This window comes from Lepisma saccharinum, chromosome 16 (genome assembly GCF_977018435.1).
Source record: "Lepisma saccharinum chromosome 16, izLepSacc3.1, whole genome shotgun sequence".
Taxonomy (NCBI): Eukaryota; Metazoa; Arthropoda; class Insecta; order Zygentoma; family Lepismatidae; genus Lepisma; species Lepisma saccharinum.
The window spans coordinates 64,917,900-64,938,425 of NC_139244.1; the positions used below are offsets into that span (position 1 = coordinate 64,917,900).

At 38.0% G+C, this 20,526-nt stretch overlaps 2 protein-coding genes across 5 annotated transcripts in view; one reads left to right on the forward strand and one right to left on the reverse strand.

Moving 5' to 3' along the window:
- The window catches only part of LOC146000511 (neurobeachin-like protein 1), a 723,922-nt gene that overhangs the window by 326,229 nt on the left and 377,167 nt on the right, over positions 1-20,526 (reverse strand). The window lies entirely within an intron of this gene.
- Positions 14,402-18,388, forward strand: LOC146000516 (cuticle protein 18.6-like). The gene is made up of 2 exons (XM_083138257.1): positions 14,402-14,455; positions 17,595-18,388. Exons 1-2 carry the CDS (start codon positions 14,444-14,446, stop codon positions 18,225-18,227), a joined length of 645 nt encoding a protein of 214 aa, XP_082994383.1. The 5' UTR covers positions 14,402-14,443; the 3' UTR covers positions 18,228-18,388.

Consider the following 20,526-nt stretch of genomic DNA (forward strand, 5'->3'; position numbering starts at 1 on the left):
TTGGAAGTGCAGTGTTTTTGTCCGGGGCAACCTACCCTATGCTGAAGTAGAAACTCAAATTCCATTTTCACAAATATTATTTTTACGCATGTACTTTTGATGTTTACTTGTGTGCCGGATCTATAAACTGCAAAACCCCGCAGTGGGGGGTGGGGATGACCAACTCTTTGTCGTGTTTATAATATAGGGTTCTTACTTAAATATGTGTGTGTAAAACAATAAAAGTAATAGTTATTAGCACCGCGCGAATTAAGATTTTTGCTTTGGGGGGATGCCCACTTAGTGGCGTATTTGTGATTTCATTTCGGGGGGTAAGTTCTTTTTAATGTGCAAATTTGTATGTTACTAATCAGTAACTAAACTATTGCCTTGCAGTCTAATACCTTAGAAAGTTGGTTCTAACCTAGGTCAATAAATATTTTGAAAAATTTTGCACGTAATTTAGAAACACTTAGTATATTTACATTCTAAAAAAAACTAAATTTACACATAAAAGGAGCTAACAAACTAGTAACACAGAAAGCTATTGGCAAGTTCAAAACTAACGTACATCTAACCTACCTACAAGTTTCTTACGAACATTTTAGCATATGTAAAATATCAGCACCATGCCATGAAAAACAACATCTGTTGTTGGCTCGGTGATGTTCGTCAGTTGCAGAATAGTGTCCTTCTTTAATCCACAAGGGAAATCTTTGTTGACAGGACCATTAATGGATATGAATGATTTTTCAATTCTGTTTGTTACGTAGTTAAAATATAAATATATAAATGGTATACTGTATGCTATCAATGAGGGAGATAAAAACATCCCTGGCAGGGGTAAAAAAAATTATTGGGCCGGGGATAAAATTTTATGTGTGGGGCGGGAATCCATGCATCTCCCCGTTAATTCGCACACTGGTTATTAGTAGTTGTTACTCAGCGGTGAAGAAAAGAAAGCAAAATATACACAAAAATGTAATTTAGATTCACTGGGCAGCCCACAATTTAAATCCTGTTACTAACGACGGAGTTAAACTTGTCAATAAGGCAGCAAGATTTTTCTGCATTCTTCACGATGTGTATGTGCTTTTGGTTGGGATACTCTTTCATCATTCACTGCCGATTCCCAGGTAACTCTCATAAAGCCGACTCCCACTAGATGGGTAACAAGACACAAAATCCTACTTGCTCACATACGCTGATATAATGAAAACTCCGACAAAAATCAGGAGTTTTTGTTCTAACAGTAACGTGACCATTTGGCAAATCACCTTACGTGTACAAAGACAATAGAGGGCTTCACTAGCGTACGCAGATAATTTTTATCCGCATGGGGCTGCGTTCTATGGAAATAGACAATAAAATATTTCGTAATTAATGCCACTTTGAACCTTCGTTTTGAAAGTTGTTCAAATACAAAATGGTAATCAAGGGCTATTTAAGAAGGATTTCTATTTACCACTTTGTTCCCCCCTCCCCCGAGTTATTTTACTGCTTCCATTTGGAAATTTGTAATTTCTCAAAATTTCGGAGGGGCATCAGCTTTACACTGCGTATGCCAGAAGTGCTTACAGTGCATCTCCCAAACATTTTCACATAGTTAATATGTCATCTCATCTTCTACAGCTGAAAACTACAGAACTATAGGAAAGGCTTTATAGACATTAACACTATCAACTAAAGGTTGGAGGATCTTAGGGACCAATTTGATGCATTTATTCCTTTATTTTGGACTTAACAGCTGTTAAGCCGTTTTTTGTCCATTATAATATATATATATATATATAGATATAAAATGTACATAATTGCTTTACATTAAAAAATATCCGTATTTCCCCCCCTATTGAAATATTACAAATATAAATATAAGTATTATACCTATTAACTAACTAACTAACTCTCTAGCCTTCTTAAACCCGAAGGTTCATGGCTGCAGCAACACAGGCCTTCCATCTGTCCTTATCTTGAGCAAGATCTATATACTCTTTTCCATCCCTACCGATTTCCTTTAGGTCCATCTCAACGTTGTCCCTCCATCTTCGTCTTGGCCTTCCTATAGGTCTCTTACCATCAGGTGTCCCAACAAGAATCCTGTAAACTCCTCTTTCCTCTCCCATTCATGCCACATGGCCTGCCCACCTAAGTCTTCTTGATTTAATTATTCTAATAATATCTGGACATGAATACAAATTATGTAGTTCTAAATAAAGTAAGCTTCTCCACTCACCTGTCTCCTCATCCCTTTTAGGTCCAAAGATTTTCCTAAGGATTTTTTTTCAAATACTCTCAATTTATGTTCCTCTTTCAATGTAAGGGACCAAGTTTCACACCCATATAATACTACAGGCAAAATTACTGTTTTGTATATTTTAACTTTTAGTTTCTTAGATATTAAACGAGAAGACAAAAGTTTATGAAGAGAAAAATAACATGCATTTCCTGAATTAAGCCTACTTTTTATTTCCTCTTTAATATAATTTTCACTTGTTAATATTACTCCTAAGTATTTGAATTTGGAAACTGGTTCAAACTAGTTGTTTTCAATAATTAGATTTTGATTATTACCTAACACTTGGTTTCGGCCTGTAAGCATATATTTAGTTTTCTCTTTGTTAACTTCCAAACCTATCTCTTTAGCAGTTTTGAAAAATATTTTAGCATTATTCTTAATTGTATTTATATCATCCCCTAATAAGTCTACATCATCTGCATATGCTAACAACTGAGTCACACCGTTTAATTTTAGTCCTTCGTTAGTTTCTTTCACCTTCCTAACAGCATATTCTAAGGCAAAATTAAAGAGCAATGAAGATAATGCATCTCCTTTTTTTTAACCCATCATGAATTGTAAATTTGTCAGACATATTAATACCCACACGAATTTTACTTTCTGTTTCACTGGTGCATATTTTTATCATACTAACAAGCTTCTTAGGTATTCCAAACTCTACTAATATATTATATAATTTATCTCTTTTGACCGAATCATATGCTTTTTTTAAATCAATGAATAGCTGATGGACATTTTGATTATATTCCCACTTTTTCTCAAGTGTCTGTCTGATGTGAAAAAATTTGATCTGTAGTTGATCTGTTACGTTTAAATCCACATTGATAATCACCTATAATTTCATTAGCATATGGGGTTAGTCTTGTTAAAAGAATGTTAGATAATATTTTATATGTTGTTGAGAGTAGACAAATTCCACGGTAATTATTGCAGTTCATTTTATCACCTTTTTTGAACACAGGAACAATTATGGATTCTTTCCACTGTTGAGGGATTTCGTCTTTATTCCATATTAAACAAATTAATTTATGAATTTGACACATTAAAGAATTTCCCCCATATTTAATTAACTCAGCTGGTATTATACCTATTATATAATATAAAACATTATAAGTATAATTTTATATTGGACATGTGTAAAGATTCTTAACAGTGATGATCCAACATGTACCGTATATCATGTTTGTAATGCTTGTAATTAAAAGAAAGCTGTCTGTTGTAAAATTGTTTACTGACTAAAGTGGTTTTCTCCGAACAGCCTAGAATTATATGTAGCCGAAGAGACGTAGTGTTGTTTCCTGCAATCATTCTACCCCTAACAGGAACAGATGGTTTGAAATTGGGATGCGAACATTTTATTGGCTCAACCCTGTACAAATCTGTATTCGCTGAACACCAATTGTATTGAATTGGAATATTCGGACCGAGGAATAAAAGGAAAGGGTACTTTTTTTTTAAATATATATATATATATATATATATATATATATATATATATATATATATATATATATATATATATATGTGTGTGTGTGTTACAAACAGATTTGAATTTCTAAATTGCGTATGTGTCGTGCAGGATGTTGTGGTTTCACATGTGTGAGTTATGTCCTCGGCCGGGCTCCGTGGCGGAGTGTTTAGCACTGCGCGCTACGACGCCAGAGATCCCGGGTTCGAATTCCGGCCTGGGCATGGGTATTCGTTCTTTGTGTGTCTCTTCATCAATTTCATACTCGTCTTCGCGATTAGCCAAAAGTGACAAAAAAGCGAAGTAAAATATACCAAATCAATCAATCATTTCCTCAAAAGGTCTCATAAACCTTACGGGAAGAAAACATTCAAAAACATTAAGTTTTGGGCCCTGAAATCCGTGGGCACGGCGCTCAGTTTGTCTGCTTCTGTACGGACTGAGCATACTTGATGAGAGCAAGCGGCATGTAGAAAGTGAAAATTAGAGCACTCTACCTCTTCTCTGATACGGAGAAAGTACATCCTTTAACTTAATTGCTCGCCTGTTGCCGATCGCGTCCAAACATGGGGTTTCTTAACTCAACAAAGCCCTCAGGAAGTTTGAATTCCTCAAGAGCAACCTCTCATTCTAGCGTAGGGTGTTATTAAGTCAATATTCCACTGACAAACGACTTATTACTATGTGTGCCATGTACAGTATTGGGTTCTAACGACATATCTGACCGTCGGGCCCAATCTGCGTAGAATAGAATAGAATAGGCTTTTTATTGTCTAGTGTGACATCTGCTTCTTTTATATACCATTCACAGATGTTCATCTCATTACAATGAGCAGTGATAAGAAAGAGAAATAGGATATGAGGATTGTGGGACGTAATTTCTCGTGTCTTTGATGGGGAAATGCCCACCCCCACCCCCTTCCCTGACTAAATTCATGATCCTCGTTACAAAGCGATAAAAAAAAACCAACAACTGAAATGCGTACTGTATTTCAGTAGAAGGGGTGTTGTTTCAAAAACTTTTCTCTGTACAGTCGTTTTAAAAACTTTTCTGTATACATTCATGGACACTTCAGCCTTGTAACTACATAAATGATTTTCGATGGTATCGTTACAGGCTGTGTCCGAAAGCTGCAAGACCGTACTTGAAGCGAGCATTCTCCGAGTATGGTCTTGGAGTGCGGTCTTCAAGTCGTTGACTGGAAGTACACGTCTTTCGAATTGCACTTCGACTGCAGCGCCAAATACGATCAGTATATAAAACTGAGTACCCGTTGTTTTCCTCGCGTTTTAAACACTTATTTTTCACCATAGAAATCACATAGCATTTTCAAATGTTCGTACACATACATTTCCACACATTAGAAGAACTATAACTATGCTATAACCAACAACTTGTTGGCCCATAACGTATCGCTGGCTTTCTACCTCCGTGATTTTAAAGAAATGAACAACGAGTGCGGAAACCACGTGACCTAGTCACAAACCATGTGCACTTGCGTGCTTCTGTTCTTGGCGCTTTCGAACTGTACTAGGTGACGTCACTTTCGCCAAAACCATACTTCAAGTCTGTACTTTGTACCCTTCGGACAGAGCCTCAATCCAGAAGTGTCTGAGACTGTACAGTCACCGGCAATAAAATGTGGCACCTAGATCTTAAAATACTCGATTCCCTGCCAGGCGTTATGTGTGTTACCTAACTCTACGCCGATAAGTGGATTTTAATAGCAAATTCTAAGTCAACTTCTGCCACCGCCGTAGAGTTAGGCAACACACATAACGCCTGGCATGGAAGCTAGTATTTGAGGATCTAAGTGTCCCGTTTTTATTGCCAGTGACTCTGCATAGTACTTGGTTAAAATGCTGAAGGAAATAAAAAGATTGAACTGTTTAACTTATTCAAATAATACATTTATTAATACAGACAATAAGAGCAATAAGAGAATAAAAAAAATATATAAAATTGTTGTTTCCCCTTTTACTTTATTGAAACATAACCTGTCATGTTAATCGATACCAAACCTCAACCCGCACAATATACCTGCGCCTGGGGGGATGTTGGCATAGCTACGAAGTTTCTTTGTAAATATTTCATTTCAGGTTTTGCTCACATGGTAACTTCATTCGCACTTCTGATTGCAGTTCACACCTATCGACATATTTTTAAAGTAGTTTAATGATATTTAACACAATGTAGTTTAACCATTAAATAAGCTATATCATATTTCTTATGGAACCATCGGTTTTGGTGGCCAACAAATTTTAAAACAGTTGATTTTGACGTGAGAATAACTGTTTTGTATTTTAAAAATACTTAGTGTTCCGAGATAAATTAAATGAAAACCGTAGTTAATATTCTTTCATACCAAGGGCATTTTTGGTTTTAGAATGTTAAGGTATGCTTTAATTTTCATTAAGTCGGTAACATTTGTTGTTTGTATTTGTATTTTCGTTATTTAGCGATGCTGTTCCGCCTCTTTTATCTATTCGCAACGATGAGGAATGAGTGATTAATAGATAATATTGTCGAAGGGGCACTCACAAAGAATACGCATGCCCAAGCTCAAACACAGGACTTTCAGTGGCGAGGTGAAAGTGGATACCTTAACGTGCTAGGCCATCTTTTAATTTTAAATGTGCACATGGCTAATTGTGGTTTCTCAGGGTGCTAATTGTATTTCTCAGGGTGAGGGAAAGCAGGAAGCCCTGGATTACCCCTCAAATTATTAAATTAATATCACAGAAGAACCGCTTGTTCAAGACAGCGGCGGATCCTTTTTGTGACTATACGTGGGAGCAATACAAATCTTTTAGAAATCATTGCACAACAATTACTAGGCAGGCAAAAGTAAATTACTACAGAGATATGGTGAACCAGACCACTAGCAATAACAACTGCAAATGGAAGGTTATCAATGAGATCACGGGTAGATAATCAAAAACTGCAATTAATCATTTACTAGTCGACAATGTCCTCCTAACGAGCCCGTCCGACATAGCTCATTATTTAAATATTCATTTTTCTAATATCTGCAAAGCATCGGCGCACGTTAATCCTCGCAATTCGAACATAAATATTCTAAGAAAAGACCCCAATTCAGCTGTTGTCCAACAAATTGAAGAGTTCACATTAAAATCTGTTAAGGTCGATGAAGTTTTGGCAATTCTTAATAAATTAAACGTAAAAAAGGCAGGAGGTTCGGATGGCATTCACAACAGCGTTCTGGTGGTATTGGCCCCACTTATAGCGGAGCCCCTCGCCGACATAATAAACACGTCCTTCAAACGTGGCCAATTTCCAACGAGCTGGAAGCACTCCATAATAACCCCAAATCACAAATCTGGATCTCATACCCTAGCGTGTAACTACAGGCCGATTTCCTTAACCCAAACATTAAGCCGAGTTATGGAAAAAGTAATAGAGAAGCAACTGACAACTTTCCTGGAAGTCAACAATCTGATGTCTGATCGACAGTATGGATTCAGGAAGGATGTATCCTCGGAATTATTATTACTTAGTTTAATTAATGAATGGCGCGAGACACTGGACAAAAAAAGCAGTTCCCTAATTGGATTAATTTCCCTGGACGTATGCAAAGCCTTCGATACCGTTGATCACAAGTTGCTCATAGAAAAATTAAAGAACAGATTTGGTTTCAATAGCAAAACAATTCTCTGGATGGAAAGTTTTCTCGCAAATAGAAAAATCTCAACGAAAGTAGGATGTTCACTTTCCACCGAGCAGTCAGTGTCTTCAGGCATTCCACAAGGCTCTATACTTGGCCCAAAATTATTCAACCTATTTATTGACGATATCACACTAATAAATTCAGATTCGTCGATTACTCTGTACGCAGATGACTGCCCTCTCGTCCATGTAGGAGATACATACCAGGATGTAAAGGAGAAAATGGAAAACTCATTCCCCAAAGTATTAACGTGGTACAACATCAACAACCTGAAACTTAACGTTGCAAAGACGAAGGCCACCGGTAAGGGAATCCCGGCTAACACGATACCTTTGAGCAATCATTTAAAATATCTCGGAATCATTATCGACCCTCAGCTAAATTTTAATCTTCAAATAAATAACTGTATTCGTAGAATCTATCACCATATTTACATATTTCGAAAAATTCGTAAATATCTCAATAGAAATCTTAGTAGACATTTCTACCTTTCCTTTATTCGTCCCGTATTCGAGTATGGTGCTAGTCTTATTTTTGGCGGTAACTTAACTCATCTGAAGAAACTTGAAACAATCCAAAGCAATTGCTTAAGAATGATGCACATGCACCCCCAAGAATATAATTCCCAACAATTGCGCAAGATTTACAATATACCCACAGTCACTTCGAGAATACATTACATCTACCTGAATAAGGTATTCCATAGTATACATAACAAATCATCTCCATTGCATCATAGGATTAAGCTCCGTTCTGAGTTCAGCACCCGAAACACCAGATCGTCCTTACATAGAGACCTAGTAATCCCCAAACCTAACAAAAGCAGATTTGGTCAGAAGTCTTTCTCGTACCTAGCAGGTAACCTGGAATTCACTCCCGACGAAGGTCAAACTCAGTACCAGCAAAGCGCAGTTATGTCGTCTTCTACGTTCATATGCCTATAAATTCTAACTCCAGTAACATTATTTTCAGTGCTAACCCCCCCCCTCCCCAATATTCCCCACCCACACACATATATTTTAAAATTTTCATCCCTGTACATCGAACAGCAATTCCATACACACTCATATCCAAACCCACACAACTTTACACTTTCTTTTCTTCTAAATGTGTATAACTCTCAAATTTTCATTATTTCATTGTTACTATAGAACACTATATATACTAATGTAAATTCATCACATTTTCCTTATATGTAGCTCTTGCATATATTTTTTACTATATAGGGCATCAAGTCATCATTTGTATTAATTTTGTTCAAAATGAAATGTTGTATGGCTTAATTGTAACCCTATGGAGATAATAAATAATAATAATAATAATAACCTAGAGAGGTATAAAAGGAACAGAAAATAACAAAAAATATACATGTGTAGAAATCTGTGCGAAACTCTGCTTCACTGGGAACACATTAGTGCTGGTAGCACGGGGGATCTGGGGACATTTCGATAGGCGCTAATTATCTATTTTAGAATAATTCAGAATGATACCAGAAGATAAAAGCCAATTGGATGTTTAGTGTTTACTCTTCATGTTGTCCTTTAGAACAGAGCAGCAGAAATAATATTGCACAATTTTGATTTGGACTTTTATTCTTCACAAATTTGTAACAAACGAGCCAAATTAGAAATAAAATTATTTAACGTTACTTCTTAGAGGGTTTCTTTTTGTTGAAAATACGGTTGAAGGGCTCTAGTCAATTCACGAGCTCACAGCACAAAACATCTACCACCCGGCAGAGAAGGACCACCGTCGCCTTCACTAAAGAGAGAACTAAGCTGAATTGCTTCAGAGCCCCAATAATAATGGAAAGAGGTGGAGGTACAATTTGAAAAGTTGCTGAAATATGCTACAATTATAAATCGGTATGGTAATATAAAAAAATGAGTGGGGAGGTAGAAGGGGAGTGGGGGCACGAATATCTTCTTGGGGATTCCATTTAATATGCAGCAAAATATCATACAAAAATTAATATTTGGGCTAAAAGAGCATATTTATGTACTACTACTGTTTTGTTGGGAAAGCACCTTATCTGAAGTCGTCGCCACTGCTATCAATTGTTTATTCAGAAACGTACTTATAACATTTCGCTGGCTGAATACTGTTTTGTCGCATGTCCGTCTGCAGTAAATCTTCAGGAGAGCTGATTGAACTTGGATTTATGTACATGGATTTTGAATACACTACACGATTTTAGCAAAAAATTGGTTAATGTTGATAATTCACATCACTTCAGTGCCAAATATGTCGCTTCAGAACGTGATACATTAACATGTAAGGAACACGATAATGTCATCAACTCACTTCCAACGAAAAGTGGAGATACGACAAAATAGTATTCATTCGGCGATTTGTTAAGCAACGCCTTACGTCTGAAATCAACTTCAAATGCAGTATATTATTTTGTAGAGGTACACATAGAAAGGTTGGAATGTCATTCTCATGGCAAACTATTAACAAAATTAACCATCTAAATAGCCTAGTCACGACTAAACTTTTTAAGTCCTTTGCGAAGGATAAAAAATGGACGAGTTAACATTTGATCTGCTGTAGAGCACCAGACAAAAGTGGCCATGTTTCACGGTCGATAACCAATTAAGGTGAAAGTGGATTGGTTCGTCTGAAGACGGGCAAGAGGTCAAATTCAAAGTATGCTATCAGCTTCACGCCTGTCATTGTTTAGGCAAATCACGTGCGTCAATAAATTGGTTGAAATTAATGCCCATTATGGAATGAATATAGGAGATAGTTCTCATTAGCTTGGAAGACGTAATTTACATTTTTGTCTCTCAATTACTGAAAACTATCATGAGAAATAATAAACTTGTTTGGAAATATTCAAAAGGTACAGTATCTAAAGAGCGCGCAGATTAGAAACTAAAAACAATTTACCACTAATGGCCAGTCAGTGAGCATGGGGAAGAAAAATGGAAAATTCGTTTTTGTCATCGAAACAATAAAAATATTTGCGTACATAACTGAGATGAAAATCAAGTGTTCGAAGCTGAGGGTAGGGGAAAATGCTACCTAGAACTTGCAGAATTTGATTAATTTGACACCACCCAATCTCTTTCGTTGTCAAGTTTTGAACATGAAACATGGCTCCCTACTTGTTCAATTTTCTACTAGCAATTTGCACTTCTAGGACTGCGAAAAAGTAACATGAAAAAGATAACTAAATAAACTTCCAAATTTGCCCTGGAAATATTTTATTTTATTGTTACATAAAGCAGAACTAAAATTAAACTCGACATACACTGTAACATTAAAAATGGGCAAAGGCATCCACTGTGATTTGCAGGAGCACAGGGTGTGTGGAGGTACATTGATTCATTCATTTGGTTTATTATATTTCCATTCTCTGCAACTTTGGGCAAATAGCGAAGATGAGGATGAGTGATGATAGGATCAAATTAACGAAGATACACTCACACAGGCCGGAATTCGAACCAGGAGGTTCTGGCGTCGAAGCGTGCTGTGCTAACCACTCCACCACGGAGGTAGGCCTCAAGCATATTCTCGATCTGAACGTAACGAAGGTAACATGATCCATAAAATGGTCGCCGTTACGTTTCACTCCGTTCCCATTGAATTAAAGGCTAGGTCCCAAATCCGCTTTATGGACGCACACAAAAGGCTCAGCTTTCAGTAAATAGTATGCAGAAATACATTTCCTCCAAAACGAAATTGTAATATACGGCAGTAGCTATACTGCAATTGAATGTATGTATGCACGCTTTGACTGGATACTCTCTAAATTGAGGGATCCCGATAGTATAGTAGTGGCTAACACTGTCTTGCAATAAAGGGGTCGCCTGATACCTGATGGAGGGGAAAATACTGATTGTATTTTTGATCGATTTATTTAATTAACATTTTTGGGTGCGTCGGCACTTTAGGTCATTTTGCACCCTTGAATGTTTTGATTGATTGATTAAGTTTGTGTTTTAAGTCCACTTTATGCACAGTAAGGCTAATCGGGACTGGACCTACAGTTTAAAGTGGAATCCGAACCACTATGTGCCTCTACAGGGTATCGAACCCAGTACCGCTTGGTTAAAAAACGACGATGCTACCACTGTGCCATCGGGGGGGAGGTCCTGCACCCTTTAATGTATACGGGGAAATATCCCCTTATCTAAAATTCTTAATTAAAAATTCTGAACAAAAGGTGCTAAGCTCCATATTTTCCCACTACATGCCACTTTGCTCATTTCCCTAGGGCTGTCTATTCAAAATAGATAATATAATGCAACTATTAGTTTACAAGTTTATGGGTTGGCATCCGTACAAACTGCAAGTACACTCGTAAAACATTAGTTTCACATTTTCTTATTAGGCGATATTTCAACATCAAAATTATAAAGGGTAACAAATTGAAATTCTTCAAAAAAATTCTACTGGATTTTATATAAATAAAATACAATCGCTGATTTTATCAGGCAAGTACACTCTATTTGATTAAGAATCAAGATGGTGTCTCACAATCTGCGACCGGGGCCTCGCCGATGGCGTAGTGGTAATATCATCGCGGGTTCGATACCCTCAGATTACCCTATCTGTGCATAAAGTGGACTTAAAACAAGAATTCAAAACAAACAACCTGCAACCATTTCACGACAATCAAAGGACTGTCATTTGTTCTTCGAAATAAAGCATAGAAACTGAAAAACGTTTCCCAAAGAAAATGCATAAATTTTGTCGCAAATATTAAGCTCACAGCGTTGACAGTGTCAAACAAAAACTTAATTCGACGAAGCTTTTGATCACTTATTAATTCATGAAAGGAATACCAAACACCTCCATTCTCTCTACATATCACTACAGTCTGGCATTGCATTTGAGATTGGCTGATACAGCTCGTGAGTTTCGATGAAAATCTAACACAGCATATTTATACAAAACGAGCCGAAATGTAATATTTCAGCGAAAAAAAATGCTTCTAAATATTGCATAAAATAAAACCTACAATTAAGTTATTTGCTTAATGGGATTAGAACGTACCGGTACATTTCAAATTGCTGAAAGAACACGATTCGGTGTATAGGTCTTGGAGGAAGTGCCCCAAAAGTCATAGGAAGACAAAACACACGCGAGGACGTGTGTGTATATATATAAAATATCGTTTATGTCAATCGTGTCATCCAGCCCTAAATTAACTTCAAGTTGGGACCATTGCTTTGGTGATCCAACTTTTCATTTTTTGACATTCAATGAAATGTTCTCAGTTCGTTGACCGAGCGCATTTAGCGACGACTCATAATCTTGCCACCAAGATTCTATGTTCCAGATTCGAGTCCTGGCCTGGGTGTTCCTTTGTGAGTGTTCCTTCATCAGTTTCAATTCAGCATTCATCCTCAAAACTGCGATTAGTGGCAGAAGAGCGACGTAAAATAAGAAAAAAGCAAAGAAATTTACAAGTTCACTATGCAAAATACGAATTGTAAAATTTTAAACTCACCAGATTTTATTTGTAGGCTGTCATTTATTCTCACAAGCAAAAAAAGAAAAGAAAAAAGAGCTTCCGAAGATTATTTCAAATTATAGTGAAATACTTCTAAATAATAAGAAAGAAAATTAACACTACTCGTCGCAATTAGCCAAAAGTGGCTGAAATGGGACGTTACGCTGAACATGTTATGAAGAATTAATGCATAGGCCTGCAACAAGATTTCACTAAACATGCAAATTCCAACGTAATTTTTACTTAATCTTGTTCTTTCGATGTTGAAAACTGTTAAAATTCTCCTCGACTGCATACACGTTTGTGATCTCGAGCAAAATCGATTATTTAGGGTGACCGTTTAAATCACGTGTTGATTTGTTTATTTACATAAACCAATGCCTGATGGGTTTCTCTCTAAATCACGATCTTCGCACTATCGACTGATCACAGCTAACTCCAAGATAGCCGTCGACCGGGAAGATGACTCCTACACGTCTGTTCCTATCTTTGCCAACGAGGACACGTGTAATACGAAACTCACAGAAACATGTCGGCACAAGTCAATGTTGGGCCGAAAAGCAAAATCACTTTTTTCATTACTGGCGATCTTCTCAAGAGATATTTTGCAATGTGACGGAAAACGGGATTCTGCGTAACTGTTTCAGCAACGAACTTTTAACAAATGCCTTTTTCTCCATGAACAGTGCCGATATTTTAAATTATGAACTACTCTGGAATATCACTGAATTGCATTAACTCGTCTAGATATTTGTGAGAGCCCCTTAAGCCCATTTCGTATTGTATATGCCTGGACAAGGTGAACGCAACCGCACAAAGATTATCCACACTCTCTTTCTTAAATTTAAAATATCAGCGCGGTTCAACAAAATAACAAAATTTTCTTAAAAGTCGTTGCTGAACGAGGTCCGAGAACTATTGAGCTTTAGATACAACTTCGCTTTTCGAGACGAGGATGCTTGGTTTTAAAGTCAAGCCGAGAATACACTGCTGAGTGAATGGTACCCTAAGCTGAGCGCCCAACTGCGGCCAACACAACGCGAAACACAACACTGAATCGGAGGAAAAATTGCATTACATTTTTAGTTCCTGTACTCGCAATACTACTAGAATGTTATCCGCGGTAGCCTTTGAAGAGCAACTGCTGGGCATGCACGCCTCGCGGTAGTTCTACCACTAACTGCGCCAATGTATAATTACGAATCCAGCACGACGTCGATTGCTGTCTACGAAAAAAAGAGGAAAAAAAAACAACACCTACGGTCACTTGCACTGATACAGTTAGGAGGAATTCGAAGGTTAAGAATAAACTGGGTGGAGTCCCTGGCATATCCACTGCTTTTGTTCCACGACATCTCGAGCGCTGGGAGAAGGAGAGGGGGGGGGGGGGCAAGACCCCAGACGGGTGTTATTGAGAGTGAAAGGCAAGCATCCCACCGTAGGACCTCCCTCGGCAGAATTACATCACCGGCTATTCTCCATATATATAAACGTCCAACCACCACACTTCATTCGTACACCAATCCACGACCTCACAGAACACCGACATGGCAATGAAGGTAAGTTTGCTGTAGGATTTTGGATGCTCTGTGGTATCAAAGCGTCCTTCTTAGTTACAAGAGTTAAGAAGATTCAAAAAAGTTTTGCAATGAAAAAAACTCGTCACAAAGTGTCGTGCTACTTAGAGCGGATCTTGTCGTTCGACAATTGTGAACCACTTTTCGTCACGAAGGGTCAGTCATTCTAAGAAGGATATGTACCGTGAGGAACCGAAAAAAAAGGAAATGTTTACTTAATCTTGTCAACAAAAGAAATTACAAACTTCTGTCCTGGTAGTCAGATTGTACTATTTCGTCCATGGACAAGTTCAGCTATATTCGTGCTGCTGTCGCTACGTAATTCAGCTTATATTTTATAATTTATTGTAAAGGCAGGGGCCTAACTTAGAGCTCTAGTTAATATCATGCGCCTGAAAGTTGACCCTGGGTTCGATTCCCGATGAGGGCATATTTCAGTGGTGCGGATTTCAGTTTAAGATGTGGGCCCAGTTCCAACGTTCATTTTATAATAACACGTGTAAGTATGAGTCTATAGACAGTTCAACTACATTGTCAGAAACATGAGGAAACTTAGTTACCAGAAATTATTTAGATGTAAAGAACAACGGTTTTCTTAATTATATCTAACCATGCATACATATTTATACCACCATAAATTATGATCTCTTCTTAACGAACTAATGTCGAAATTAATATAATTAAATAATTGAACTTCCAAATACAAATTAAACAAACACATTTTCGTTTATATTACTGAGAGTAATTAAAACCTTTGAAATGGCTGAACTAGCAATATAACGTATAAATATTTCTTAGTGATGTAATAGCATCTCACGATTTCCGAGAGCAGATAGTTTACAAAAGAAAAGGACATTTCTGCAGACCGTTCTCTATTGAATGGTAAGAGTTCATCTATATGGACGGTCAAAACGCGGCAGTTCTCACAACACCTTCACGGTATTTCTTTTTTTTTTTCTTATAAAAAAAAAGACAGCTTACAGCTCAATCTACTCGGGAGTTTTGCTTTCAACGCTCCCGTGAATTGTTCTACTAAATGTGAACGAGGAGAGAGAACTTTTAAGCACTCGCTTACAAGAACCCTAACGAGTGAACTAAGCGGGTCAAGGTCAGGTACACATTTCTTCTCATAGCTTAATTTATTCTCATTTTCGCAAACTGGTTTCAAGTTCACAGAATCCAGTTACATCTCTCTTTCTGCTCCGACGAGAAGAGGTTATTAAATATGCACCTACTTAACGCACGAGATGTCGGCCTACGTGGCGGAGTGGTTAGCACAGTACGCTGGGACGCCAAGCGTCCCGGGTTCGAATCCCGACCTGGGCATGGGTGTTGTGAGTATTTATAGATTTCATAATAATCATCACTCATCGATTAGAGAAGACACTAAAACTAAAATCAACCAAATAAAAAAATTGAAGGGCTCGGATGTAAAACATGGTAATCGACATTTTGGATTTTTTTGAGTTAGAAAGTAAAATGTGCCATCCTTCAATTTTCGAGTAAAATTGCCATGTCATACAATTTGCATTGGAGTCAGTGAAGCCTTTGCGAAATTGATAAACACAAAACGAAAACAATTTATCTACAGTATAGCTTCTAATAATACTTTTTCTTAATGAACTCAGAACTGACCAAAATGTCACTTACCATGTTTTACACCCGAGCCCTTCAATTCACGCATGAGAAGATACAAAGATTATTACATATACAGATGCCACTGGGAGAGGCAATACGCAATGTATATTTAACAAAACAGTTTGACAAAATTTATAAACTTTCACATTATTCACGGTGTAAAAATCAACCGGCACGTTCACATTGGATTCTTGGACATTTCCCCATTTACTCTTAAAAGAGCAGGCCTCCCCGATAGCGCAGCGGTCGCGTTGTCGCCTTGTAATCAAGGGGTCCCGGGTTGGATACCCGGTGGAGGCACATAGTGGTTCGGATCCAACTTTAAACTGTAAACTGCCAATTCGATCAATCAATCTTCAAAGAGCTCAGAGTACTTGGTCCGGGAGATATAAAACTTCTTGTTTTACCATCTCGTCTCCTTACGGGCAGACATCTGTGTATAAGTATTAACAATATTTGAGGAAAACAATGAGGAAAATTTCATTCTATTTCATGATACCTCTAATTGTCTTTGCAAAACTATAGAACGAGATACAATTCCTCTCACTTGTTTCTTACGAAGCTAAAATACTGTCCACACACTAACATGCCAGTTACATATGGTCTCTACAGCTATGCATGTAACTACACTCATGGAAACTGCTGTAAATGTCTGCCTGTAAACTTACAGAAACCGCAACCGTAGTAAAATTTGAATATTTCATCGTGAATAAAGGAAAACGAATATAAATTACACTTGCGTTCACCATGAATGCATATTATAAATAGAATTAAAATTACATGAATTAGGGTTGACTATGAAAACGACCATGTTCGTTACTTACGGTTAGATGACAGTACTAAACAGTCATTTCTGACGTTAACATTTCACTGCGGAGTCGTATCATAAGAGAGGAACTTTATTATTCGGATTTTGCTTTAGACAAGTTACCGATGCAACCTTCATAACTGCCAAAAATGCAACCAATGAACAAAAAAATCAGAGATCAGTGCGTGATTGAAAATATGAAATTCATCCGCAGCAAGTTTCAAGCTGATAAATAGACAGAAGGAAAGGGAAAGAGGAAATAGAAATGCGTATGCACGCGAACAACTGTATCGATAGTCGTATCTATCACAAAAAGCAACACAGGCAAATGATTTGGGTTTGATATTTAGCGTCGCTTTCCATCCACTGTTGGCTAATCGCGGCGATGAGAATGAGTGATGGTCTGATAAAATTGATGAAGGGACGTTCACAAAGAACACAAATGCCCAGGTGGGATTCGAAAATAGGCAATTATAACTTGACTAATAACATTCTGCGAAACTTAGTGTTATAATGTACATAACTATAATCAATTCTTAAACGATTCTTTGAAAAGAGTTACCTCTCTTGGTACTTATGGATTACAGAGTCTTGTGTAGAATATAATTACCGCACTTGCCTCTTTTTATAGTTAGAATCTCCTGATATCTAATCACACCGTCTTCTCTTCTTCAGCTCATCGTCTTGGCCGCCTTTGTGGCTGTAGCAAAGGCCGGTGTCATCGGCGCTCCAGCCGTAGTAGCCCCAACCGTCGCCCGATATGGCGCCCCATACGCCGGCTACGCCGCCCCCATCGCTAGGGTAGCTGCCCCAGTCGCCGCCTACGCCGCACACGCCCCAGTCGCCGCCTATGCCGCCCACGCCCCAGTTGCCGCCTACGCCGCCCACGCCCCAGTTGCCGCCTACGCCGCCCCAGTGGCGAAGGCCGTCGCCGTCGACACCGACTACGACCCCAACCCTCAGTACAGCTACGCCTACGACATCCAGGACGCTCTCACCGGAGACTCCAAGGGACAGCAGGAGACCCGCAGCGGAGACGTCGTCCAGGGCAGCTACAGCCTGGTTGAACCCGACGGCACCCGCAGAACCGTCGAGTACACCGCCGACCCAGTCAACGGATTCAACGCCGTCGTGCACCGTGAGCCAGCCGTCGTCGCCAAGGCCGTCGCTCCAGTCGCCGCCTACGCCCACGCCCCAGTCGCCGCCTACGCTCATGCCCCAGTCGCCGCCTACGCCGCCCCCGTCGCCAAGGCCATCGCCGCCCCAGTCGCTTACGGAGCACCTTACGCCAAGGCTTACCTCGGTTAAAATGTTAATATTTTAACGAATTCAACGCTTACGACGTATTCGCATATAGTATATGCGTTTGTTTATATTTAATTGAACCATACTTTTCCCACAATGTGGAAACACTGAAGTCAAAATAAATTGTTTTCGTAACAAAAAAATATATTTTAATTTTATACATAGCTGACCTCATTTTCTGTAAAGCACAAGAAATGTGCGTATAGGTATAGAAACATAATTACATTACATTCTTAATATTTAAAGGGAAAGATCATGTAGAACAAACAAGTTGACCCAATGTTGACAAATCTTTATCTTATCAGTTTCTGGGCCAACAGTGGGAAGCTATTGGCGATATCCGCTGCCATCCAACTCGCAACCATTTCCCAATAGTGAGCCAACGATAAGTAAAGAAATTTGCCAACTATCTCCCAACTCTAGGGCAACAATAACTTTGATAGCGCCAACGCAAACACACGTTGGGCCAACGTACACTATAAATAAGCATATCTGCAAAAAAATTAATCATTGGCCCTACGAAATGTATTTGTTGGCAAAACTACCATCCATTTTCCAACCATTCACACAATCTCCCAACGATGTGTGCTAAATGGGAGTAGCTATGTACAGTCACGGACAGTTGTGGATTGTAATGATAGCATTTAAATCCAATGAGGTTGTTACAAGCCAAAAGTGTCCGTGACTGTACAATGCTACATAAATAAAGGAAAAGGAGATACACAAAATGCAAACACTATATAAATTGAATATGGTAAATTGTAATAACTATACGAAAAATTTACATGACGTCTTGAATGAAAGTCCACAAGAGTATACAGAGACTGATCCAATCATACACACACACATACATACATATAGCCATTAACATTTGTAAAGAGAAAAAACTCTAAAAGATCTCCAAATCCTGATTTGACTATAACAACTAGAAAAACTTCGTGCAGTGGAGGAGTTGATCATAGACATATTTTCTAACAGTTAACACTCCTAGTTATATGCCACCAGCATATGACGTGTAAAATCGTCAAAAATATAGAACTACAATAAATTGACTGCGTCAAGTAAATTAGTCAAGAGAAAAGGAGAACTACTTATTAAAAGTAGTTCAAGGATATAATACAGTAGCAAATCTAGAGAAGATAGACGATGAAGACTACTGGTTAAAAATTAGTGCATGCTAATACAGAGGAGAAAAATTAACCGGAGCTGGCCCGAATCATATTTTACTAATTCAGCCAAACATTCAACTAAAAATGTTTACCCCTGCAGAGAAGTTTTACATCAGCAATTAATCATTTAGCCATCTAAAAGATGTGATAACCTACATATTCACTGTTTCAAGCTACTCCTGCACATTGCAGTATGCCGTGAAGGCACATGATGGGGGAATATGGAGGTTAGGCCGTTAATTCACAATCTTTGCCATCTCTTGGGGGGGTGATGGGATCAGCAATCTCTACGACACGACCTACAGCGTTTATACTTGTAAATAATGGCCACATTAAAGCGGTACATGTGCCAAAAAGTCATTTGTACTGACCAGGAAATATCGCAACTAACAACCACTTGCAACTGACTCATTTCCTAGTTCAACAATTGAACAGTTGCATGTATCAAACTTAATCATATTTTAGGGTGGCCACCCTATGACCATGATAAAATTCAAGTATTTTAAACTTTCCAAAAATTCAAGGGTACAAGCAGATGTTTTAACTATTTCAACCTTACGCGCTACCGTCTCTCACCACCCGCACACAAATATATTAACATTCAAAGGGTCTGTGCGACTCCAATGTATCCAAAAAATGTAATTTAAGTCTATATAAAGTTAAAATATTTAATATAAGGTGCAGATTTTTTAAAAAAAATCATAAATTACTGAACTGAAATGAAATTATATGTGTGAGATATGTAATTGTAGGTTGATAAAAACTATGTTTATCAACAATGCTAAAGAAAAAGAAAACAACTCATACTGAGTTATAGACAATAATCAAAAACTACAAACAGATCAATTGAAGGAAAAATTATTAACAACAATGGTGACGAAAGACAGAAAAGTCCTTTGATCTTTACAGAGACTGCCGCCAGTAAATGAAAGTAAATTCGACTCCTCTTTCAGGGTAGGGTCAATGTTTGCCTGTTGTATACCATAAGGGTGGTCTCATTTCAATACCTAAATTCCGAGTTCAATAGGCCATGACATAATATGACACTGTAATAGTGCGTCTCTTCGGTTGGAGATACGTTTTGAAAAAGGGGTGCTGAAAGGGTTGCCTAGTGGACTTAATTAGCAAAATTG